We start from the raw sequence: 25,750 nt of genomic DNA, 5'->3' as shown, positions 1-25,750 counted from the left end.
GGATCTGGTTACCCAGATGTGTTTATTGTTTGGTCATATTTCTTGGAATACTTGAGTTTTGCACACTCTTCTGAGTGTATATTATGCTTCACAAAATGTAATACTGTGTTGACAATAAAAAATTCCCATATTGCCATAGAATATCTGTAGCACTGAACATTATGCCTTCACCAATAGGTTGCATTTTACTTTATTGACTTTGTTATGCATTCCTGCCTTTTACTGGTTTACTTTCCTTGTGTTTCGGTTTTGTTGTAGAAACCCAGTGTGCTTCAAGCACATATACCGATCTATTTAGAAATTTAGCTTTTATCCAATGGAAGGAATAATACACAGGAAATAAACAAAAATGTTAATGAAATGGAATTTGCACCAGTTTTTTAAACTAGTGTATAGGTCACACATTGTGCAAACTGTGCTGGAAAAATTACTAATTTCTTTTATTTTAAAATTAGTATGTATTTGGCTAAAGGCCTGTGTTAGAGCTGTATAATTCACTAAACTTCAAAAAAAATTCTAAACTTGTTCCTTTCAAATTATATTAAATCACCAGTTTTTTTATTTACTTAATTTTTTTACATTTCCAAATATAAATCCAGTCAGTACCAGAGTGTCTTGATAGCTGTTACATCCATCTCTCTATCTTCTATCTTTCTATCATCTGTCATCTATCTATATCGATGTATTTCTATGTATCATCCATCTATCATTATCGATCTCTACCCTCTCTCTGTATGTATGACCCATCTATTGTCTATCTATCCCTCTATCACCTAATCTACTATCTATCTGTATCATCTATTATCTGTTTATCTATCTATCATTTATCTTCCTGTCTGCTTATCTATCATCTATCCATCTGGTAGCTACTTGGAAAACAATAGCTTGTCTTCATCACTTGGAAAATGCAATAGGTAATATAGCCACTGAATTACCTTTGGTATTTAAATAAAATGCATAGTCTGAGCTCACTGTCTAGGTTATCTAAGAACCTCTAAGGAGAACCACAAGAATTTTTACTTTCTTTATAAATGTTTTCAATATACTCAAGAACTTTGATACTCCTGTTCATAGGACTAGAGAAAGAGAGGAGATATAAGGGATACCAGTTACAAGGAAATATTTTGTCCTTTTCCTCCCCTATTCAAATTTGCATTACAAGTTTCTCAACAAGATTTATGACAGCATGTTCTCTTCCTCCCTGAATAGGAGAGAACAGGACAGAGTACAGTCAGTCCTCATCTTGTGAATAGGCGGCATTACAAAAACTATGTTCTTAGTCATGTATTTGGACACTATGCATTGTACCAGAAACATTCCTTTCTAATTAGTCAGTTTTTACATCAACACTCAAAACATACATTAATTTAGATGAGCTTGAACTGTGCCATCTTTTTAAAAATGATAAAGAAATACCAATTATACCATAGCTTATAAGGGGAAGACATTCTTACAAATCTAATCTTTCACAGGTTTGCAGGCAATGTCTCTGCAATAGTAAGTCTCTGAAAGGGGATAGAGCTTGGAATGCTTACATTGTCAGCTTGGGCATCTTTACATGAATATGTTTATGATAGTATTTTGAGAGTCAATCTACATCTAATGTCCAAAAGAGCTTATTTATATATAATGCTATGTATTTTCAGAATTTCTAAAAATGACATTTTGGAGTAAAACAGACTTAGATTGAATCCTAAATTTAAGTTTCAGTTTTCTCACTTTATCTTCTTCCAGTTTTATTAAGCAATAATTGATATATATCCCTGCATAAGTTTAAGGCATACAGCATGCTAGTTTGATTTACATATCATGTAAATGAGTCCAGTGGGTCCAGCTAAGATCCATATTCTCATATATATATATACATTAGAAAGAAAAGAAGAAAGGAAAATAAAAAGAAGAAAGGGAAAAAAATTCTCCTCGGATGAAAATTCTTAGGATATACTTTCCTAACAATTTTCCTGTTTATAATAAGCAGTGTTAGCTGTAGTTATCATGGTGCACATTACATCTCTAGTACTTAGTCATCTTATAACTATAAGTTTGTACCTATAAGCACCTTCCTATAATTCCCTCTCCCACCATTCTCTGCCTAAGGTAACCTCGAATTTCATTTCTTTTGCTATGAGTTTGTTTGTTTGTTTCCCTTGGATTCCTCATATAAGTGAGATCATAGAGTATTTGCCTTCCTCTGTCTGACTTATTTCACTGAGCATAACGCCTTCAAATTCTATCCATGTTTTTGCAAAAGGTAAAATTTCCTTATATTTTATGGCTATACAGTGTGTGTGTGTGTGTGTGTGTGTATAATAATCACATTTTCGTTATTCAGTCATCTGTTGATGGACACCTAGGTTTTTCCATATCTTGCCTATTATAAATATTATAAAAAAATGTTTACTTTATATACATAAGCAATGGACCCTTAGGTTGTCCCATATTTGGGGTATTGTAAATAATGTTGCTTAGAATGTGGGGTACAGGTATCTTATCAAGTAAGTGTTTTTGTTACCTTTGGATATATTACCAGAAGTGGAATTGTTGGATCATATATAATACTTCTATTTTTAATTTTTTGAGGATTTCCTTTACTGTTTTCCATAGTGGCTGTACCAATTTACAGTCGCATGAAGAGTGCACAGAGTTTCTCTTTTCTCCACATCTACAACAGCATTTGTTATCTCTTATCTTTTTGATGATGGCTATACTAACAGACATGAAGTGATATCTCATTCTTATATTAATTTTCATTAAATTAAGTTCCATTTCTTTAAGGACTAATGATGTTGAGTAAATTTGCTTGGCCTTTTGTATATCTTCTTTGGAGAAATGTCTATTCATGTGCTTTGCCCTTCTGTTATTTGGATTATTTTTTCGTTTCTTTGTTGTTGTTGTTTTTATTCTGCTGTTGAGTTGTATGAGTTTTTTTATGTATTTTGGATATTAATCCTTTACCAGACATATGGTTAACAAATATTTTTTCTTATTCTGTAGGTTGTCTGTTCACTTTATTGATGGTTTCTTTTGTTGTGCAGAAGCTTTTTGGTTTTATGTATTCCCACTTATTTATTTTTATTTTATTGCTTGTGTCTTGGGTGTCATCTCCAAAAATTCATTACCAAAACCCATGGCAAGGAGAATTGTTTCTATGTTCTCTTCTTAGAGTTTCATGATCTCAGGTCTTACATTTAAGATTTAATTCCCTTCAAGTTAATTTCATGAGTGTTGTAAAATATAGGTCTGGTTTCATTCTTTTACATATGAATATCTATCCCAGCACCACTTGTTGAAAAGACATCTTTTCTCCAGTGAACGTACTTGGCTCCTTTGTCAAGTATTAGTTGACTATATATTCTTGGGTTTATTTCTGGGCTTGCAATTCTGTTCCTTTGGTCTATTTGTCTGTTTCTATGCCAGTATCATACTGTTTTGATGACTATAGCTTTATAGTATAGCCTGAAATTTAAAAGAGTGATATCCCCTGCTTTATTCTTCTTTCTCAGGGTTGCTTTGGCTGTTTGGGATTTTTTGTCATTCCATGTAAATCTTTGAGCATTTTTTTTCTACTTCTGTAAAAAATACCATTGGAATCATGACAGAGATAGAGATTGCATTGAATCTATAGATGACTTTTGGTAGTATTTACATTTTAACAATATTAATTCTTAAAATCTAGGAACATGGGATGCTTTTCATTTATTTGTGTTCTCTTTGATTTTTTTTATCAGTATATTATGGTTTTCAGCATAGAGATCTTTCATACTTCTTAGAAATTAAGACAAAGTATTGTAGTTCTTTGGAAGAAAATTCTTTCAACATCAGATGGACTTCAGTCCTTTGCTTGGAACAAATAACAAGGAAGGAAGATCTAAAGAGTTGCCATATAATAGTTAACATTTTTGATTCTTTTAATGATTTTTGATGTTTCATTTTTGTCACATAAATCAGACCAATTGGGATATATATACACACACAGAGAGAACATACATACATTACATATGTGTGTTATACACACGTGTGTGTATATACATACATGCACATACACATATATGTATATATTAAGAGATTTATTGCAAAGAGTTGGTTTGTATGATTGTAGGACCTAGTTAAGCAAGTCTTCAATCTGTAAGGCAGTCTTTCAGACCTTAAGACAGGAGCTGATACTGTATTCCTTAAATGGAATTTCTGAATTTCTTCTTCCTCAGGATATCTCAGTTCCTACTGATTGGATCAAGCCCACACTGATTATCAATGATAAGTTCCTATATAAAGTCAACTAATCATAGATATTAACCATGTCTACAAAATGGCTGTACAACACCTATACCCAAGTTTAGTGAAATAGCTGGTAGCATAGCCTAGACAACTTGACATATAAAACTGATGATCACATATACCAACCTCAGTGAATTAATATATCAATATAGTGTTGTGTTAAGAAGGAGTCTGAGGCTATAATTTAATCTAGCATGGAAAAGTGCCTTGATCTTTAAGGCAATATGTATATGCTATGTTTATTTAATTCACGTCATTTGATGTGTATTGAAATAGCTTATGAATTTGCAAAAAAGAGGTTTACAAATGAACTTTATTAGATGAATTCAAATGACTCTAAATGTCATCATTCAGAACATGGAGTCAAGCATTGTGGAAGCACCATAGGTAAAAGCCCGTCCTTTTCTTCAATGAACAAAGCTAAATTTGTTGATAGGTAGGTCGCTCCAAAGAAATAATGGTGCTTTAGGATAATACCACTTTAGTTAGTAACTTTCAGATAAACTATCCAGGGGACAAATACCAAAGATTGGGATGGAAGAAGTTTCTTTGTGAAAGGTGGTAAGAGAACTCTTGGCTGAAGTGAAATCGGATTTGGGCTTTTACTCTAAAGTAGTGGAAATATGGAATTCTGGGTGTTTGTGGGAATGAGTTGGAAGGAAAAAGTCCTGATGTGAACAGAAGCGCTGGTACAGGAAACACAAAGAGCATTCAGGTGCTGATTAAAACAGTTTGGTTATGGAAGCAGGAGGCAAGTATAGCCATAGAGTTTTAGAATATGGAGGAAACATGAACCAATTACATTGTTTTACAGATGAGAAACTAGAATCTGATTTGCTTGGTTTTACAAAGTTTAAGCATTTCACGAAAGGAAAATCCACGTTTAAAATGCCTTTCCCTTGGGAGTTTTGTGGCTCTTTTCCTTTTATCAATAATGGCACCTACTCTGAACAAGTGCTAGTACTTGTTTCGAATGCCCTGATGTGAAACAATTTTTAAAGACACATTTTGATTTCTTGGAAAATAGTTTTTGAATTAGTGAGGTGCCATGGATATGGGAGTAATTTCATCATAGACCTTTGCTATTACTATCTTTACAGTATTGCTTTGGCAAGAGAAAAATAGAATGAGATTATTGTAATTTGTTTGTTTGAAAATTATATAGATGATTGTTGAATAGGAAAAATAATGATAAAAACATTATTTTAGGAAAATTAACTTGATGGCAGTTTTTAAAAATGATTTTAAAGGATATCACGTACTTTTAAAACTGGAATTCTAGTAGGAGTGCTACTATGTGGTGTGAAACATGAGTTGATGAGAGCAAACAGTACGTTGGCATTTGGATCAGATGCAACAACCTATAAGAAACGTAAAGGAAAATCTAAATTCTACTTGTTTCTCTACTCTATGTACAATGCCTAGAAAAATACCTGGGGCATAGTTAAAACTTACTCAATTTTTTTGAATAAAGTCCAATTACAGAAACTGTTTCCACAATGAAAAATTAGGAAAAATAAGAATTATCCTATCATACTAGGGAAGGCAGTTAGTGCGGCCAGTCTATCACCCAGATTAAAGAGTAGTTCAGACAGACACCTTTTTATTTTTCAAAAGTAAACCATATAATCAGAAGTTTGTGTCACATTAACTTAATAATCAAAATAAATAAGGCAAATATATCCATGATTGGCTTTACTTCCTTGTTGTCAAGAGTATTCTAGAAAACTGAAACTAGTTCACAATACTCTTAGGTATTCAAGATTAACTATCACTAAACATATTTCTAAGGAACTTAAAAATAAATTTCATACTCTGAAATAATTTATAATACATATTATAATAAACCTATCAAAAAACTCTCTCCAAAATCATATATATATACATTTTCTTTATGTATATTTCTGTATCTCACTCCCAGAGGTTTGCAGTTGGCATTAGATGAATCTCCTGCTGGAGCTAGGGAAGAGAGAAGATACATGCTTGAGGCACTATTCCATCTGCAAATTCACCTGTGAAGGCAAAATACCGTCACCTGATTTTATCCTACCTCTCTCGGTAATGGCTCAGGCAGTCTATCATGTGTCAGAACTCTTCTCCAGAACAAGTTAGGCCCAGGGGGCTCAAACCAAGCTTGAATCTGGGAGCTCGGGCGTGGCATACAAGTTGGCACATGTTGATAGTACCTGCAGGCAAAAGACCTTGCTGCACATGGAGGTATCGACAACTACATCTAAAGCAGAGCTGGAGCTGGGAAACAAATGTTCCCTGGAAGAATTTATCAAAGAGCCTGAGTTGATAGCCATATGTGTGGGATGGTACACAGAAGGGATATAGGGTCTAAAGGGCAAAGTGGAGATTCAGCCCAGACACTCCCCCTGAGATACCAGTTTGGGAAACTCCACCAAAAAAATTCACAAAATGAGGTAACTGAAGTTCCCAGATGGGGACAATCCCAGGGCAATAGTCAATTCTCAGCATTTTGGAAAAGGCTGTTGAGATTAGGGAGGATACTTCAAAGGAAGCAAGTTGCAGCCTCAGTCCAGGCTCTCAGAGCAGAGCGGCAGCTCCCATGGGAGAAACTTAGGGAGACCAATGTAGATAGACCTTTCATCTGTGGAGACCCAGAAGTTAGATGCTCAGCAATTGAAATTTTGGATGCTAAGAAATTAGGTATAGGAACAACATTTCCAAAACCTGAACCCCAGTATCAAGGACATGAGCTGTGTTATCCAAATAGTGCCACTGTGATAAGACAAGTGATGACTCAGGGAACAACTTGAGACCCGGAAGACAACAGTGGAACAGAGAGTCCTGGGTCAAGTTTTCACCAAAGGGAATTGGGGCAGAGCTAGACAATGTAGTGTCAGTGTGCAAATAACATTCCTTGGACCATGTTAATAGGGAGGGAAACTTCATTCTAAGCCATAACTCACAAAGGCTGAGTAGGATAAGTACCCTCACTGTTGTCCATGCTAGTCTAGGAAAAGGCAGGAATATCCTACAAAAACATAACTGGCCCTAAATTTCGGGACTTTGGAAACTCAGAGTCAGGAGCAAAACTGAGCCCTGATTGATGACACACACATACACAAATCTGTTTGAAAAGCACATTTTCTCCTTTATAAATTGATTCGATTGCCCAAGTCAGGTCATAACTGCCCCCTTTAAACAAATTACAGCTCCATTCTTATCCAGATTGGTCACGTAGGCTCTTTAAATCTCTGTGCGGAACTGAAGCTCAGTTCCAGACATTTCCTTCTTGTAAATGACATCAAATTTCTCATTTTGAGCCACTGTGAAGTAATTCTTCCAGTCACCTGTAGTCCCTAAAAATAAATAAGAAAACATGTGAAGGAATAATGTATTTCCATTATGAAGGAAACAGGATGCATACCAAAAAAAGGATACAAAGAGTTAAAGAAAGACTTTCCTTGTATTTGAATAATTTAAAATGCCATTTCTCCTTCACCGGTCGTTCCTGCCATCTAGAAACGTGATTTAGAGCTAAATAGAATCTGACTTTTTTTAGAAATGTAATTGACATACAGTATTATATTTGCTTTTATGATACAGCATAGTAGTTTGACACTTATATCCATTAAGAAATGATCACCGTAAGTGGAGATGTCATCTGTTATTATAATATTATTGACTATATTCCTTATGTTGTGCTCTATATCCTCGTGACTTATCTATTTTATAACTAGGAGTTTGTTCCTCTTAATCCCCTTCACTTATTTCACCTATTCCTCCATCTCTCTCCCCTCTGGCAATCATCAGTTTGTTCTTTGTATTTAAGAGTCTGTTTCTGTTTCGTTTTATTTTTTTTAGATTCCACATATAAGCGAAATGTATGATATTTGTCTTTCTCTGTCTGACTTCTTTCACTTAGCATAATAACCTCCAAGTCCATCCATATTGCTGCAAATGGCAAGATTTTGTTTTACTTATATATTTTTTATGGCAAGTAGTATGCCCTTGTATGAATATACCACATTCATCTATTGATGGTCACTTGGGTTGCTTCCATATTGTGCCCATTGTAAATAATGTTACAGTGAACACAGCGGGGCATGTATCTTTTTGAATTAGTGTTTTCACTTCGTTACCTAGTAGTGGATTGCTGGATTATACACTACTTCATTTTTAATTTTCGGGGGAACGTCCATGTTTTCCACAGCGACTGTACCAATTTACACGGCACCAGCAGCACACAACTGTTTCCTTTTCTCCGCATCCTTGCCAACATTTATTATTTCCTATCCTTTTGATACTAGCCATTCTGACAGCTGTGAAATGTCTCATTATGTATCATTATGATTTTGACCGACTTAAAGATACATTCTGAAAAGGGTTAATTTTCCTGTCTAAATTTATGGACCATACAATAGTTTCCTGAAAGAGGTTGTTTTAGTGTTTCTGCTTGTCATGGGTCATAGGGTTACTACTGAACATTCAATCAAAGGTCAGGGCAGATTTCATTTCATGAATTAGTTTGGGAAACTATACAAAGAACTGGTCATCAACACAAACAATCCATGAACTAGAAAGTTGATAAGTACCATTTCCTATGAATTTATTAACAAAGATGGTATGACACTTAAAGGATACCATTTTCCCTGAGTTCACTAGTCTTATACTGTATTAGCATTTTGGATAAGAAAAATAGCATTTAAAGTTAAACGTTTGACCTTTCTGAGCCATCTTTACAACAGCAAAAGTTTTGGGAACAAATTTGCATTTCGTTTCTTATCCTTGGATGGTTACAAATATTTATCTGAAAAATAAATTCTTATACCATAAATGTGCTTGGAGATAAACATTGGCTTTGTTATTTTATGAAATATTAAATATATCCTGTTAAATTAAAGCTACATTAACCCATGGTGGCTGAGTGAAGATTTCAAATCCTTTCAATGAAAAACATTCCTATAAACAATGTTTGTTATGGTTACTATACTTTGTTCTCTGTTCACTGGATGGTAAGAGCTCTATGAAATGTGAAAGTAGTGTATATTTGGAATAGCCCATCTGTAAAAATGTCATTAAAAACAAAAAGCCAAAAATAAAAAATAAGGAGTCATATATCAAGTATTCTGATTATTTTCTATTTTGAGTATTAATTATGTAATACAAACAAACACATTTGCTTCACTAAGAGGGAAGTATAAAAAAATTTTGATGAAGTAAATGCTGGCAAAAGTCAAGATTTTTATGTTTTGTTGCAATTTGGGACATAAGTGTAACCACTGGACATCATCTGATCTCTCCCTACTTTTACTATTGTTTGATTAAATTGTGACATTGATTTAACCAACATGGCATCCCCCAAGACTGAGTATACCCAGTACTTTGTTCATAGTCACCCTGGACCCTGTTTAGAATCCATTTACATGTATGCCTCTTGCATTACATTATGAGCTTCTTAAAGCAAATGCATGTGTCATTCATCTTTGCATGTTCTAGAGAATATGTGCTACATACAGGTGTTCATGAAGAGTGTTTCCTAAACATGAATGAATGAATAAATGGGCATTTTTTAAATGTTTGTTGAGGGCATGAATGAATAAATGAGTAAACATATCTTGAACTATTTAGACTAAAAAGATGTGGTACTTTTTTTTAACTTTTTTTTTCTTTTCTTTAGATTATTTATTTATTTATTTGGCAGACAGATCACAAGTAGGCAGAGAGGCAGGCAGAGAGAGAAGAAAGAAAACAGGCTCCCTGCTGAGCAGAGGGCCCGACGTGGGGCTCAATCCCAGGACCCTGGGATCTTGACCTGAGCTGAAGGCAGAGGCTTTAACCCACTGAGCCACCCAGGCACCCCAGATGTGGTACTTTTTAATGTGTAACTTACAGTCAGAAAAAAATATATATTTCGAATGCTTATACATCATTTATCATAATCCTCCCCTAAAACCTATGTCACAGATCTTATTACTTTCTCCATATTTCCCATAATGTAACTAGACCTTTGGCAGATTGATTAAATGTATTCAAAGTCATAGATTCAGGGAATGGCAAAGCCTGCTTAAACCCCAGATCAATCTGACCACAAAGGGGTTTTTTTTGTCTTTTTTTTTTTTTTAATCACTTCCAGAGAGGATGTAAAGACCATCTCTATTATGAGACTAGCATGCAGTCTTTTCTACTTGAAGTTAGAGAAACTACAGAATTGAGATACTAAACTTACTTAATCTACCTTTAACCCTAATAAGGTATCACGGGGTGGTATCAGTTTTTATGTGACTGGAAATAAAACGCTCCTGGAAGTTACGTTCAGATAATCTGACAAAGTGAGAAATTTGCCTTGTATAGTTACGAGGTTTGGGTTTTTTCCCTGATTTTTCTCCATCAACAAAATGTGTTTATGTGAGCATCAGACTTTGTTTAGACACCATTTACAATGAAAAATTTACTTTGCCTTCTTATACCAGAGGTTAGTTTTGAAAAGTTAAATGTAATGTTTTTGAAAAAAAAAAATTTGAAAACACCAGGACTATTTGCTATTTTGATAAGTAATTCAGAAAAATGTTTTAGAAAAAATTTAACCATATAACTCTGAAAATCAAGGGTTTTCAGCCATATATTCATATGTACAGTACATTTCTAGAGTTATGTTTATTTCCTAGCATGCCAGTTGAAATTCTACCCCTTCATTTCTACTTCAGTAAAGAATTTTGACAACAGAAGATGACATTATTAGGTGGATAGCATCTCAAATTTAAGTTAATAATTTGTTAAATGTATTATTTCTATCATTAATAAAATATTTTTGACACAAATAATATACAATTAGCCATAATACGCAGGATTTGCTTCAGTGGAATCAATAGCAAATGCCATATTCCTCTACTGTAGTCTTTTTATGTTTAATTTGGATTCCATATTTCTTATAATTCAGACAGTAATTTTAGGGAGCAAAATCTTCCGAGAGGGTAAAGAAAAGTCCTTTCTCTTTGTGAATCCTTAACAAAGTATCCACTGTTTTCTTTTCTTTTTCTTTTTTTTTTTTTTAAGATTTTATTTATTTATTTGACAGAAAGAGAGGCCACAAGTAGGCAGAGAGGCAGGCAGAGACAGAGAGGGGAAGCAGGCTCCCTGCTGAGCGGAGAGCCTGATTCAGGCTTCGATCCCAGGACCCTGGGATCATGACCTGAGCTGAAGACAGAGGCTTAACCCACTGAGCCACCCAGGTGCCCATAACCACATTTTCTAAGTGATATGGAGACTTTAAAGTAGATGGACCTGTATTAAGTGACATTAATTTATTACTAAGAAGAGGGAGGCCTATGCCTATTTAGGCAAAGATTTAAGATACAGAAATAACAATTTTGGAATGACTCATCAGAATTGACAAAACTACTCCCATTTAGTAGCACAGTAAATAGAAGAAGAAATATACATCAAATACCCAAGGTATTCTGGTATTTATAGATACCAGGTTTATAGTGGTATAAACATGGGTTTAGAGTTTATTATTTCCTTTAGTAATTTCTAATCTAGTTCAGTAACATTTATGGTAGGTCTTTTAGTGTCCTTACATTACAGATGAAGAAATTGGTGACAAAACTGGCTAAGTAACTTGTTCGAGATCATTACACCTCCTTTCAGAGTAATTCACAAGAAAGTGAAAAGGGTAATTAAACTCAGCAAAATATTTACCTTTACGCATAAAAGAGGACTTGCTATGATCCATCACTGTACTTGGTAGATGTGTATAATTCACCAGCGGGTTATCCTTCATCATTTCAAATGAGGTATGATGGACGATCTTATCTAAGATCTCATCATTCAAATTCTTCTCCAGAAATCTAGCAATCTTCGTAACTTCCCGCTTCGGATTCTATTAGTGGTTAAAGAGACATACCCAAGAAAATGGCAAGCAAAAACATCATTAACATAATGTGAAAACTATAATATTTATAATCTGTTTTCTTAAATGTTGGTACTGAATAGTCAATCCGTATTTTGTTGGATTATTTTTTTAATTAATCATAAAAATGAAAAAATCAATAATTTATCTTTGGCAAAAAGAGATGAAATATTTTATTTCTCCTAAATTTCATATTTTTAACTTATATTAAAAGTACAATACAAATAAAGCTTGGACTAAATATTAATATTTGGAGGAAAAAATAACACCTATTTTAAGCTCAGGTTGTAATCAGATTTGAACAGTAAATATTTAGGGACCAAGTATGTCTTTATTCATCCTGTCTTTATTAATTTTTTTCTAATCAAAATTCTTTTCTTGTTTTTAATAACATTTCAAAACAAAAATAATAAATTTCTGAACAACTTCAAGTATGTTTGCCATAGATTACTTATCTTAGACCTTGCCAGAACATAAATTATTAAAAATAAGCTCCAGGAGCACCTGGGCCGTGCAGTCACTTGAACATCCAACTCTTGGTTTCAACTCAGTCATGACCTCAGGATCGTGAGATTGAGCTCCAAGTCAGGCTCCACACTCAGTGAGGAGTCTGCTTCCGGCTCTCTCCCTCTCTCTCTCCCTGTCCCCTGACCATACTCATTCTCTCTCTCTCCCAAATAAATAAATAAATAAATAAATAAATAAGATCTTAAAACAAAACAAAACTCCAATGAAGATACATTAAGTTATTCATTAATTATTGGGGATAGAAAGAGCAAATTCCAAGAATCAATCATTTTCCAGATTCTAATGATATAAACTTAATATTTGCAACTTTTAGGAAGCTAAACTAAATTTTATATGGAAAATATAGAAATATTTTGAGAAGGTGAAATCTACACTAAGGTGAAAAACATGAGTCAGAATTTACCATGATGTGTAGTCTGCTGAGATATTGGAGAGTGAATTTCCAGTAGGAAAAATAGTCAAAATACTTGGCAGTATAGGTCTCATAGTATTTTGAAAGGAGGGAATAAAAAGCAAAGTGGTTGAAGTTAGGTTTGAGTTATTCATAGGAATAAGAGAGACTATAAAGTTGGAAAGATAAATTGAGGTAAAAATGAGAAAATCCTTGTATGTCCCACTTAAGGACTTGGACTTTATATCTTATACAAGGAAGCCATAACATTTAGTGATATGTCACTAACTTGCAGATGTGTGCTCACGTATACACATGTGTATGTTTCGGCAGGGAGTTCCTTACAAGGGAAATTCTGGCAATACTGTGGTAAATACTCAAGGGATATTCCCACTTTTTAGGTGTTTTTCATAAAACCACCTCAGTTTCACAGCTGCATATTGCCTGAAAATTGGAAATTAACTGCCTTGCGCCCAGTATAAATGGGCAATAGTAAAGTTTTGAGGGTAGATTCTTTATGGGTTGCAACCAAGTGTGATGGAAGGTGGGAGCCTAGGCAGAGCAGAAAAATTCAGAGGACTCTTTTTGTTAAGATGTGAGAATACCCTGGGGTTTTCTTAGAGATACTTGGATCAAAGGAAATTTTACATGGGGTGTGGTTTTTGATATGCGAAGGAAGACTGATGTCTCTAAGATGTTATTATTGTTTATTCATTTATCTATTTATTGAAGCAATCAGTTATTCATACAAGTGATTCTAAGAGCCCCTATGTGTGTGTAAGGTGTTAATTCTGTGCTGTGAATGTAGTTACAAGAATGATACATATTGTACCTTTCATCATGAATCTAAAAGTTTAAAATGTATCCTCATTTGTAACTCCAAGCTTTTTAAAATAGAGGAACTTGGTTTCCACATAAAATATGTGTGTGTGTGTGTGTGTGTGTGTTTGCCTAATTTGGGTAAAATTGCCTCAGACTAGGCCTGGAGCCTTGCAGCAGTATTTGAACTGATTCTAGCTCACACAGTAGACTAAACGAATGCTTATGAGTTCCCACACTATAAGGGAGATAGTAAAGGGTAAAGGAGAGGGATTTGAGTTATAATAGGTCGGGCATGTGAAACAATGGGATGTACACAATATGGTGAAACCATATACACTATATGGAAGTCAATGAGAACAATGTATTTTCAAACTTTGAAAATTAATGGACATGTATGTAAGTGATGAGTCACTAAATTCTACACCTGAAACCAGTATAACACTGCATGCCAACTAACTGGAATTTAAATAAAAATTTACAGAAAAAAAAGAAAATTAATAGGCAAATGACATCATTAACCAAAGAGAGAATAAAAAAAGAAAAGGATTAAATGTTGGAGAGAGAGACATGATGAGTTTAGTTTTAAATGTGTTCAATTTAAGAGTCATTTTAATAAAAGCATGGGTCTCAATTAGGGTAGAAGTTAAAATGGAGTTTAGGGGAGTCATTAGCACATGTAGAGTTTTGGCAATAGTAGGCATGGCTACCATCACCAAAATATAGCAAACAGCTTACAAAGAAAGCTGACTAAGTGACAGATGGAGATCTACAGGAAAGCTAGAAGAATGTGATAACCTACCAAATAAATGTAGGAAAGAGTTTCAGCAAGGGAAGGTGCTCACAATAAACACAATGGTTAAAAAGTATAAGAAGGTAAAAATGTCATGGATTTCACCATTAGAAGTCACTAACCAGTCTGGAAAACAGCATGGAGGTTCCTCAAAAAGAGGAAAATAGAACTACCCTATGACCCAGTAATTACACTACTGGGTATTTACCCTAAAGATACAAACGTAGTGATCCGGAGGGGCACGTGCACCCGAATGTTTATAGCAGCAGTGTCTACAATAGCCAAACTATTGAAAGAACCTAGATGTCTATCAAAAGATGAATGGATAAAGAAGATGTGGTATATATATATATATATATATATACACACACACACACACACACACACACAATGGAATACTATGCAGCCATCAAAAGAAATGAAATCTTGCCATTTGCGATGATGTGGATGGAACTAGAGGGTATCATGCTTACTGAAATAAGTCAATATGATCTCCCTGATATGAGGAAGTGGAGATGCAACATGGGGGCTTAAGTGGGTAGGAGAAGAATCAATGAAACAAGATGGGATTGGGAGGGAGACAAACCATAAGTGACTCTTAATCTCACAAAACAAACTGAGAGTTGCTGGGGGGAGGGGGATTGGGAGAGGGGGCTGGGGTTATGGACATTGGGGAGGGTATGTGCTTTGGTGAGTGCTGTGAAGTGTGTAAACCTGGCGATTCACAGACCTGTACCCCTGGGGATAAAAATACACTATATGTTTATAAAAAATTAAAAAAAAAATAAAGATTAAAAAAAAGAAGTAACTCATAATATTAGCAAGATTTGGGTAAGCAGGCATGGAGAAGAGGACAATAATCACATCATTTTTTTTCTTTATTCCATAGATTAAGCTGAAAATATATATTAACGCTTTAACCTAGATGTAATGGGGGAAATTATCCAGAATGAATTTCTACCATTTTACCTCTTTCATATCTTCATAGTACAAGAAAAGTATTGGGTGTTCTTCCTTTTTCTTCCACCAGCTCTTAACATGATTAAACCAGGAACCATAAGCCACTAAAACCAGAGAAAGTCTATTACTGTTAAGCATTCATCAAATTGAAGGTTTGTTTCTAAACAATAAGTCAATTATACAAACATTTTGTGGAATTTTAATCAAGGGAACAGAATATATAAGGCCAAATAAAAATATATAATTAGCCATTTATGGATATACAGTCAGATTAAAAAACATAAAGTAAAAAGGAAGCATTTGAAATGAAAATACATTGGCCTCCATATGGGTTTTACTTAGCCTCCATAGTAGGAAACCATTCTACTAAATACTCATATTAACTATCTAAATACTATAAACAGGTGTATAAAAGATCTAACTAAAGATTTGGGTAAATTAAAGAATTTCCATTGTAACTGGAATTGAGAATGGATTTCTAGCAACTGAAAAAACATTTAAGAATATTTTCACCAGGGGCACCTGGGTGGCTCAGTGGGTTAAGCTGCTGCCTTCAGCTCAGGTCATGATCTCAGGGTCTCTGGATCGAGTCCCGCATCGGGCTCTCTGCTCAGCAGGGAGCCTGCTTCCCTCTCTCTCTCTCTGCCTGCCTCTCCATCTACTTGTGATTTATCTCTGTCAAATAAATAAATAAAATCTTAAAAAAAAAAGAATATTTTCATCAATCCAATGTTAAATACTGAATTTATATGTTGATGTCATATTAAAATATTAGATACAGTTGATCTAACTTTTTAATGCTATTTAAATGTACTTTTTACTGGCCTCGAAGAGCAAATGTTTTGATAAGAAAAGTCATACCAGAAATAGTTATTAGTGGTATTAAAAAGGAAAAGTGCTTATTAATTTCAAGCCCAGGCCTACCCACCATTTCCAGTCATGAATCTCTCTAGATACTCTTCCCAGGGACCAGGGACAGGTTCCAAATTATTCATTAAGTCGAAATGGTAATATGAGACTGCAACATCCTTGGCATTTCGAGCCAGATAAATCATCTGCAGGGAAAAAAGAAGAAAATCACATGGATTTGAAATCCATGAACTTAAAAACAGGAAAAATCAGGGAAAAATAACAAAACAACAAGCTGTTTCTTTTTTAAAAAATGAACATACTCCATAAACATCTAGAAAAACTAAAAAAAAAGAAGACACATAACCAATATAAAAACAAACAAACAAAAAACAGGAGGTTTCACAACAAATCTTATAGCCGTTAAAATTATGAGTATGGGGGCACCTGGGTGGCTCAGTGGATTAAAGCCTCTACCTTCGCCTCAGGTCATGATCCCAGGGTCCTGAGATTGAGCCCCACATAGGGCTCTCTGCTTGGCAGGGAACCTGCTTCCTCCTCTCTCTCCGCCTGCCTCTCTGCCTACTTGTGATCTCTGTCTATCAAATAAATAAATAAAATCTTCAAAAAAATTATAATGAGTATGAAAAGATGCTCGATATCACATGTCATCAGGGAAGTGAAAATTAAAGCAACAATGAGACACCACTCTGTACTTATCAGAATGACCAATATCCAGAAAACTGATGCCAAATCCTGGTGAGGTGTTGAGCAGCAGGAGCTCTCATTCAGTGCTGATGGGATTGTAAAAATGGTACTGATATTTTGGAAGACTCTTTGGCAATTCTTACACCACTATAGATCGTTTTACCTACAATCCAGCAATCACACTGCTTGGTGTTTATCCAAAGTTAAAAAATAAGGTCCACACAAAAAACTGCTAGTGGATATATAGAGCAGCTTTATTCATAATTTCCAAAGTGTGGAAGGAAACAAGATGTGCTTCAGTAGGTGAATGAATAAACTGGGATACATCCAGACAATGGAATATAAAATGATGAGCTATCAAGCCATGAAAAGACATAGAAGAACCTCAAATGCATACTATTATGTGAAAGAATGCAATTTGAAAAACTTACATACCATATGATTATGCCTTCTGCCTTTTGGAAAAGGTCATACAGTTAGATTTCTATTCATAAGAAGGTGTATGTATTTTCATTGCCTCCATGAAAACTATGGAGTCAATAAAAGAGATCAGCGGTTGCCAAACTGGGAGGAGAGGAGATTGAATAGGTGGAGAACAGAAGATTTTTAGGGCAGCAAAAGTATGCTGTAGGATACTGTAATGATATATATATGTTATTATACATTTGTCCAAATCCATTGAATGTACAACACCAAGAGGGAACCCTAATGTAAGCTATAAAGTTTAGGTGATTATGATGTGTCAATGCGGGTTGATTGGTTGTAACAATGTACCACTCTGGTGGGGGATAGTGATAATAGGTATGCATGTGTAGGGGCAGGGGACATTTGGGAAATCTCTTGTCTTCCACTCAATTTTGCTGTGAACCTAAAATTGCTCTAAAAATAAAATTGCTATAAAAAATACAGTCTGTTCAAAGAAAGAATAAGAAGAGAATTATGGGGGTGCCTGGAAGGCTCAGTCAGTTAAGCATCTGCCTTCATCTCAGGTCATGATCCCAGGGTCCTGGGATAGAGCCCTGTATCAGATCCCCTGTTCAGCAGGGATTTTGCTTCTTCCTCCCACTTTGGTGCCTCTCACTCAAATAAATAAATAAAATCTTTTTAAAAAGGAAGAGAATTATGAAACACTTTTCATTGCAAAATTCCACAACTTAGAATTCCTCACCCATCACAAACTAGCAAAATTCAGTTAAGTTGAAATAGAAAATTAGACTAGCCCCACAAATACTGAAGAACTTGAATTTCAAATTCAAAAGTTCCTAGAAGCAAATATCCAGACACAAAGGTTTCACTGGAGAGTTTTGTCAAATAACGGGACATGAACTGACATTCTTAGGTTGAGTTTTCAGAGGCGGCCAGCGTATCTGGGGAAGCTGGGGAATGATAGCAGCAATGCTGTGCTGAGATGGGGATCCTGTTGCCACATACCTTTGACAAACTTGATTATGAAGATTTAGACTGAAATACATCAATTTTTAATGGAAATACTTTCTCATGTAATTCAAACAAAATATTTGAGCAATTGCTTATTATGTGCATGACTAAAGGGATAGGGTCACATTAAAGAAATGACTTGCAGTGTGGAATGTACCTTGCAGTTGTTCTCCCAGAAAGACTTAGGAAGGAGATCAATTGGTAGATGCGTCTTCACAAGCCGCGGTGATGGAGTCTTTCCTAATTGTTCTACTCCTGGGAAAATTTTAGTTTAATATATAGATACATTAGAGTCTTCAAGGAGCCAGCATTTCGTGCTCTTTTCTGACATTTTAAAATATTTTTGAGAAGTATACAATGCTGCTAAATTTTAAATCAATCACAGGTATTATCAGGCAAAATTGCATAATGGTTAAGAGTATAGTGGTGAGGTTAGCCTCCTTGGGTTCAAATCCTAAGTCTGTTGCTTACTCATTGTGACATTGGAAAGTATCCTAGTCTCTGTGTTTCACTTTTTCCATCTCCAAAATGAGAAGTAATAATATCAGTGTTAGCAATTTGGAGTTTTATCATTGCTTGCATTATTATAAATAATTATGAAATAGCTTCTGTTTCTCAAAGAGATATGGATAGCTACCAATTCTCATATCAGCTATTGTTTTGCACTTGCTCTTACGGTAGAGACGGTGTCATGTCTGTAGAGCATTGCTGTTACACCTGCCTTTTTTCATTATTTCCTCTATGAGTCATATGTACATACATGCAAAATGAAAATATTCTGTATCATTTAGGTGTTAGCTGAACTCACCAAAGGCAAACAACTAATATGTGGCAGAATTTGGTTTCAAATCAAGTCATTGGATAAGGGGTATGTCAACTTCCCTGAGATGGAAAATATCCACTTATTTTGTCTAGTCAGATGCAGGATGTTCCCAGGGGCCTGGATCTCAGAAATAAGTCATTTGGTCAGTCTGGAGGCACTTTCGGGATGGAGGTACATTCAGAATTCCTGACATAGACTAGGAATAGTGGAGCCAACCTTTATTTTTTTTAATTATTTTTATTAACATATAGTGTATTATTTGCCTCAAGGGTATAGGTCTGCAAATCATCAGACTTACACACTCCACAGCACTCACCATATCATGTACCATCCCCAACTGTCATAACCCAACCACCCTCTCCATACTTCCCCTGCCCCCAGCAACATTCAGTTTGTTTTGTAAGATTAAGAGTCTTCCTCCAGATCCCATCTGTTTCATTTTTTCCTTCCCTACCCCCAATCCCTCCACTCTCCTTCTCAACTTCCTCATACCAGAGAGATCATATGATAATTGTCTTTCTCTAATTGACTTATTTTGCTCAGCATAGTACCCTCTAGTTCCAACCACATTATTGTAAATGGAGCAAACCCTTTTAATTTAACTATTCTTTTAAGGTACTCAGTGGCCTTTATCACATCCCAGATATATCTTTTAATGATGTCATATTCTATATGACATCATACATCACAACACATTAAGTGTTGACATACATCAACACTTAATATCTCTTTCAGATTTCATATCCAATAAATCTTAGAATCCTATGCATTATCTCCTCAATATGACTTATATTCAGTCTCAGCTCTAGATTACCTGTTAACCTTACATATCTTCCCACCTTTTGCATACAAAGGCACACCTGCTCAAAATTGCATCTGACTCACTCATTCGAAATAATCTTATACTCCATTTGTTTACAGAAAGTTATTACATATGCTAAAAAGCCACTCAATCTCTATTAAAATACCCTTTCAAAATGTTCTAGGGGCCTCTAGGTGGCTCAGTTGTTGAGTCTGCCTTCAGCTCAGGTCATGATCTTAGTGTCCTGGGATAGAGCCCCACTTCGAGCTCCCTGCTCAGTGGGAGGCCTGCTTCTCTCTCTCCCACTACCCCTGATGTGTTCCCTCTCGTTGTGTTTCTCTCTAAATAAATAAAATCTTTTTAAAATAAATATTTTTAAAATAAATAAATAAAATAAAATTTTCTATATAATGTTTACTTTTGTTACAGTCTATTTACTTGTTTATTTATTTGTTGTCAGTTCCCATGCTTCTTCCCCACCCCACCGCCAGCCCCAAACATACACACTTAGAATGGAGATTCCACAAGAGCCAGGATGTAGCTCATTTTGGATGTTCTGTAGAGAACAATGCATAGCACATAGTTGTATTAGTATGCAGTTATATTAGAAAGAATCTCTTAATTTTAATGTGGATAGAGTTGACTAATTTAGGAAATAAAGGTCAAGGATGCTAGTTAAATTTGAATTTCGGGTAACAGATACCTTTTAGTGTGAATATCTTCCATGCAATATTTGGGATGTACTTGGGTTAAATAAAATAGTCATTTATCTGAAATTCAAATTTAATTGAGTATCTTGGGTTCTATCTGGAAACATTAATTACATACCTATAAAATTCCACCAAATATTTTATTATGCAGCTACTAATCTGGCAACTAGAACCACTTCATCTAGCATATAGAAATGAGCAATCATCATCTTCCACAACCCACAATTCCTCAATGCCCAGGACATGAACTTTTACATTTTTTTAAATGAATTTTTCCCCTTATCTTTTGTTCCCCTTCACTCCCTCAACTTCATTGAAAGCTTCCTCAGACTCTAGGTTGTAATTGTTTTGCCATGTAAGGTCTTTAATGAACACTTTACTGCACAAATATGGATGTTAGGGATATGAAATGATATTATACACATTCATATTTAATTTCCAGAGTGAATCTGAGTGACAATTTACCCTCTTTTACCTGCTGAAACTCACTTACTCTCTGGTGATGCTACTTTGATTCTATCAAATTTTCATTTCCTTACTTTTTTATGACTCTGGAGTCTTATTCTTGCACTCACTTTGTTTGCTTGTCCCAGAATAATTATTTTAGCTCCAAGATTCATCATTTTCACTGACTTCAGGCAACTACATAGAAGGAATGACACCCTCTCAGTTGGTTCTTCTCTGCCTATGGAAGTAATGAGCTCTCGTAGGGTAGGGAATTTGGATTCTGCTCCTTAAACTGATAAAAACATTCATCACCATACTTCCATCTCCCTACCCAAGTTTCCAGCAGGATTTGAAGGCCAGGAGTCACTTCTTGAATTCTTCTCAAGATTGAGAAGGACACCATACACTTAATTTTCTCTTAGATCACTGAGTAGTTCTTAAAAACTATAAGCCCTACATGATCTGTCCCTGTCTAGTCTCCAGTTTGTTTGGTATTTGTTGTTGCTGTTGTTTTTTGTTTTTTTGTTTGTTTTTAAATCTCACTTTTCCCCTTTCGTTGTTGTTTGGTTCCTAGACTACACCAAGGTCTTTTCTGCTTCTAGGCCTATATACCTAATGCTCACCTTCATGAAATATGTTTTCTCCAACTATGTGCATGAATCTACATCTCAATTCCGAGTAGATATCCCTACACATCCAATCTAAAGTAAACAATTTGTTGCTCCCTATTCTTTGGATACATGAACTCAATAATCACATATTATTGGTTTATTTACTTATTTAGTGGCACAATATTACTATAAACTCCTTGGGGGTAAGGCGTTGAATTTACTAATCATTTTATATCTAACCTATACCACAGTGCAAAATTTGGAAGCACTCAATAAATATTTGTGGAATGAAATATAAATTGTATTAATAATAAATTTATGTTTGAGAGTTGTTGGTACTTCCTAACTTATTTAACTACAGTGATGTTTCAAATTAGAAATTTATTAATCTAATCTACCACATTCTATACAACAAAAGTCAGTAAAAGATAGGAACTTTTCTTAAGTTATTAACCAAATTTTTAGTTATTTTCTACAACAAAACTCTTTCATCTTAGGTCATCATACCTGGATATACAATGAATTAAACTACAGTTTCTCTATACATCTCGGTGATTGTACTGCTTACAAACTTCCACTTTATATTACCAAATTGACTCTACTATCTTTGAATGTAAATAATAAGTACAATAATTAATATGCTATATAAATAATATTATAGGGAAGAGACAAGATAGCAGAAGAGTAGGAGACCTTGTTCCATCTGGTCCCTTGAATTTAGTTGGATACCTGTCAAATCTTTCTGAACACCCATGAATTTAGCCTGAGATGTAAGAAAATATATCTCAAGCTCTATAAGCAGAAAAGCAACTGCTTTTTGCATGGTGTGAGGTGTGGAGTGATGAAATCTGTGGGGAGATATTGGAAGATAAATGGAGGGGAAGAGGAGTCTCTGTAAGTTGGCCATAGGAAAGTGATGATAACACTGGAGGGCAAAATCAGAACTCCTAGAAATCTACTCCAGTGAGACATCCTTTCTGGAAGAGGCTCAAGGGATGAGAAGGGCAGAATTCTAGGTAGGTCACTGTGGTCTCAGGATTCCAGGAGACAGAACAAACAGGGGTGCCTGAACCAGCAGGTACCCAAGCATTGGAGGAGAAACTGGTTACAGTCGGCAAGCCCAAGAAGGGATTTTCAGCTCAGGCCACCATACGCCCCATGGGGGGACAATCAGGTGACCACTTTCTGCCTGAGCACCCTGAAAAAGATTGGAACCCATATGCCATTTACCATTCCCTGGGAGGGGTGAAATGGCTGTGCCCACTACTGGGCAACAGCTCTCAGGGTTGTGGAGGCCGCAGAAAGGACAGTAGGGTGACACCCCGCCATGTCCTGGAAGCAGCAGAGCAGGGTACATGCATGATCCCACAATAGCTGACAGTTCCAAAGGACAGTAGCTCCAAAAGGAGTCCCTGGGACTCCCCCAGGGACGATTACAGTAGGATCCTACCACAAGAGTCTGTGGGGTTTGGCACAAGCAAAAGTGAAAACTATTTGTTCCAGAGGGTTTATTGAAGAAGTGGGAATGCGATCTTTCAGCTCTGAGTCAGAGATCTGGGTATGGCCATTTTTACTCTGATCTTCCATAGAGGTGCAGAGAGCCTCCAGGAGAACAAAAGTGACACAAAGGACCATCTTACACTGAGCCCAGACCCCTGACAAGGGGTGGGGCAACTCTGCCTGGGCAACCTGACACCTGAAAAACAGCATAGCAGGGCCCTCCCCCAGAAGACAAACTGGAAGAATAGGTGGACAAGTTTGTGGATCCCACAAGACTGTAAAATTCCAATGCCAGGGGAAAATAGTATATTAAGCTTTTGGTGTTTTCTCACTATTTGTTTATCTTTCAGTCTAAATTTTTCCATTTCTTTTTTTTTTTAATCATTTTCCCATTTAACTGGATTCTTATTTTACCAACTTATGTTTCTAAGTCGCTTTTTGACTTTTATTTTTGACACCTACATTTTATAGATATATGCTTCATTTTAGTCTTTTTTCACTCTATTCAATTTTACACACACACACACACACACACACACACAAGTTCTGCTGTCTTTTTAACTTTAAGATGTAGTGTCCTCTAACACACCAAACAAAATTCAATCAGGAAAATGTAGATCACTTGGCTTTGACCACCCTATGAGATTATAGTCTCTCCCCATGTTCTTTTTGTTTGTTTGTTTTGGTTTTGGTTTTATTTGGTTTTCTGTTGTGGTTTCCAACCATTTCAGATTTGTCTAGGATGTATGTTCTGATCAAAAGACAGGGTATCAGGTTGGATTAAAAAAAAAATCCATCCATACACTGTGTACAAGAGACTCATTTTAGACCTAAATACACTTCCAGACTGAAATTGAGGGGATGGAGAAAAATTTACCACACTCATGGATCTTAAAAGAAAGTTGGGGTAGCAATCCTCATATCAGACAAATTAGATTTTAAACCAAAGACTGTAGTAAGAGAGGTAGAGGGACACTATATCACATTTAAAGGGTTTGTCCAACACAAAGATCTAAAACTAACAATTGTAAATATTTATGTCCCTTACATGGGAGGAACCGATTATATAAGCCAATTAATAACCAAAGTAAAGATACACGTTGATAATAATACATTAATAGTAAGGGACTTCAACACCCCACTCACAGCAATAGATAGATCATCTAAACAGAAGATCAATAAAGAAACAAGGTCTTTGAATTACACACTGGACCAGACGGACTTCACAGAGATATATAGAACATTCCATCCTAAAACAACAGAATACTCATTCTTCTCTGGTGCATATGGAACTTTCTCAAGAATAGATCACATAATGGGTCACAAATCAGGTCCAAACTGATACCAAAAGACTGAGATTATTCCCTGCATATTTTCAGAACACGATGCTTTGAAATTTGAACTCAATCACAAGAGGAAATTTGAAATTTCCTCTTGAAGCTTAAAGAGAATCCTGCTAAAGAATGAATGGGTCACCCAGAAAATTAAATGAGAAGTTAAAAAATTCATGTAAACTAATAGGAATGAAAATACATCAGTTCAAAACCTCTGGGATACAGCAAAGGCAATCCTAAGAGGAAAGTAAATGGCAATACAAGTCTCTCTCAAAAAATTAGAAAGACCCCAAATACACAAGCTAACCTTACACCTAAAGAACCTGGAGAAAGAGCAGCAAATAAAACCTAAACTCAGCAGAAGAGAAATAATAAAGATTAGAGCAGAAATCCAACAAAATAGAAACCAGAAGAATAGTAGAACAGATCAAAGAAACTAGAAGGTTTTTTTTTTGAAAGAATTAATAAGATCAATAAACCTCTGGCCAGACTTACCCAAAAGAAAAGAGAAATGACCCAAATTAATAAAATCATGAATGAAAGGGGAGAGCTCAAGACCAACACCAAGAAAATACAGACAATTTTAAGAGCATATTATGAGTAAAACAGAGCAATAAACAGCAAAAAAATTAGAGCAATAATAAAAAAACTTCTCAAAAAACAAGAGTCCAGAGACAGATGGCTTCTTGGGGAATTATACCAAACATTTAAAGTAGAAATAATACCTACTTCTCCTGAGGATATCTCAAAAATAGAAATGGAAGGAAAAGTTCCAAACTTGTTTTATGAGGCTAGTATTGCCTTGATTCCCAAACCAGGCAAAGAGCCCATCAAAAAAGAGAATTACAGAACAATACCTCTGATGAACATGGATGCCAAAA

The 25,750-nt window shown here is 35.3% G+C and overlaps 1 protein-coding gene across 2 annotated transcripts in view; it reads right to left on the bottom strand.

The window, feature by feature from the left end:
- Positions 1 to 7,371: 7,371 nt before the first annotated feature.
- The window catches only part of SULT1B1 (sulfotransferase family 1B member 1), a 29,224-nt gene continuing 10,845 nt past the window's right edge, over positions 7,372 to 25,750 (bottom strand). For both annotated transcript variants that reach the window (XM_059159924.1, XM_059159933.1), the window contains 5 exons: positions 18,800 to 18,897; positions 16,577 to 16,703; positions 15,658 to 15,752; positions 11,947 to 12,127; positions 7,372 to 7,604 (listed from right to left, as the gene is read on the bottom strand). In XM_059159924.1, the coding sequence (XP_059015907.1) occupies positions 7,492 to 7,604; positions 11,947 to 12,127; positions 15,658 to 15,752; positions 16,577 to 16,703; positions 18,800 to 18,897 (614 nt within the window). In that variant the 3' untranslated portion in view covers positions 7,372 to 7,491. The remainder of the gene's footprint in view (positions 7,605 to 11,946; positions 12,128 to 15,657; positions 15,753 to 16,576; positions 16,704 to 18,799; positions 18,898 to 25,750) is intronic.

Source organism: Mustela lutreola, chromosome 1 (genome assembly GCF_030435805.1).
Source record: "Mustela lutreola isolate mMusLut2 chromosome 1, mMusLut2.pri, whole genome shotgun sequence".
In the NCBI taxonomy this organism is placed as follows: Eukaryota; Metazoa; Chordata; class Mammalia; order Carnivora; family Mustelidae; genus Mustela; species Mustela lutreola.
This window is presented reverse-complemented; position numbering and strand designations above follow the sequence as displayed.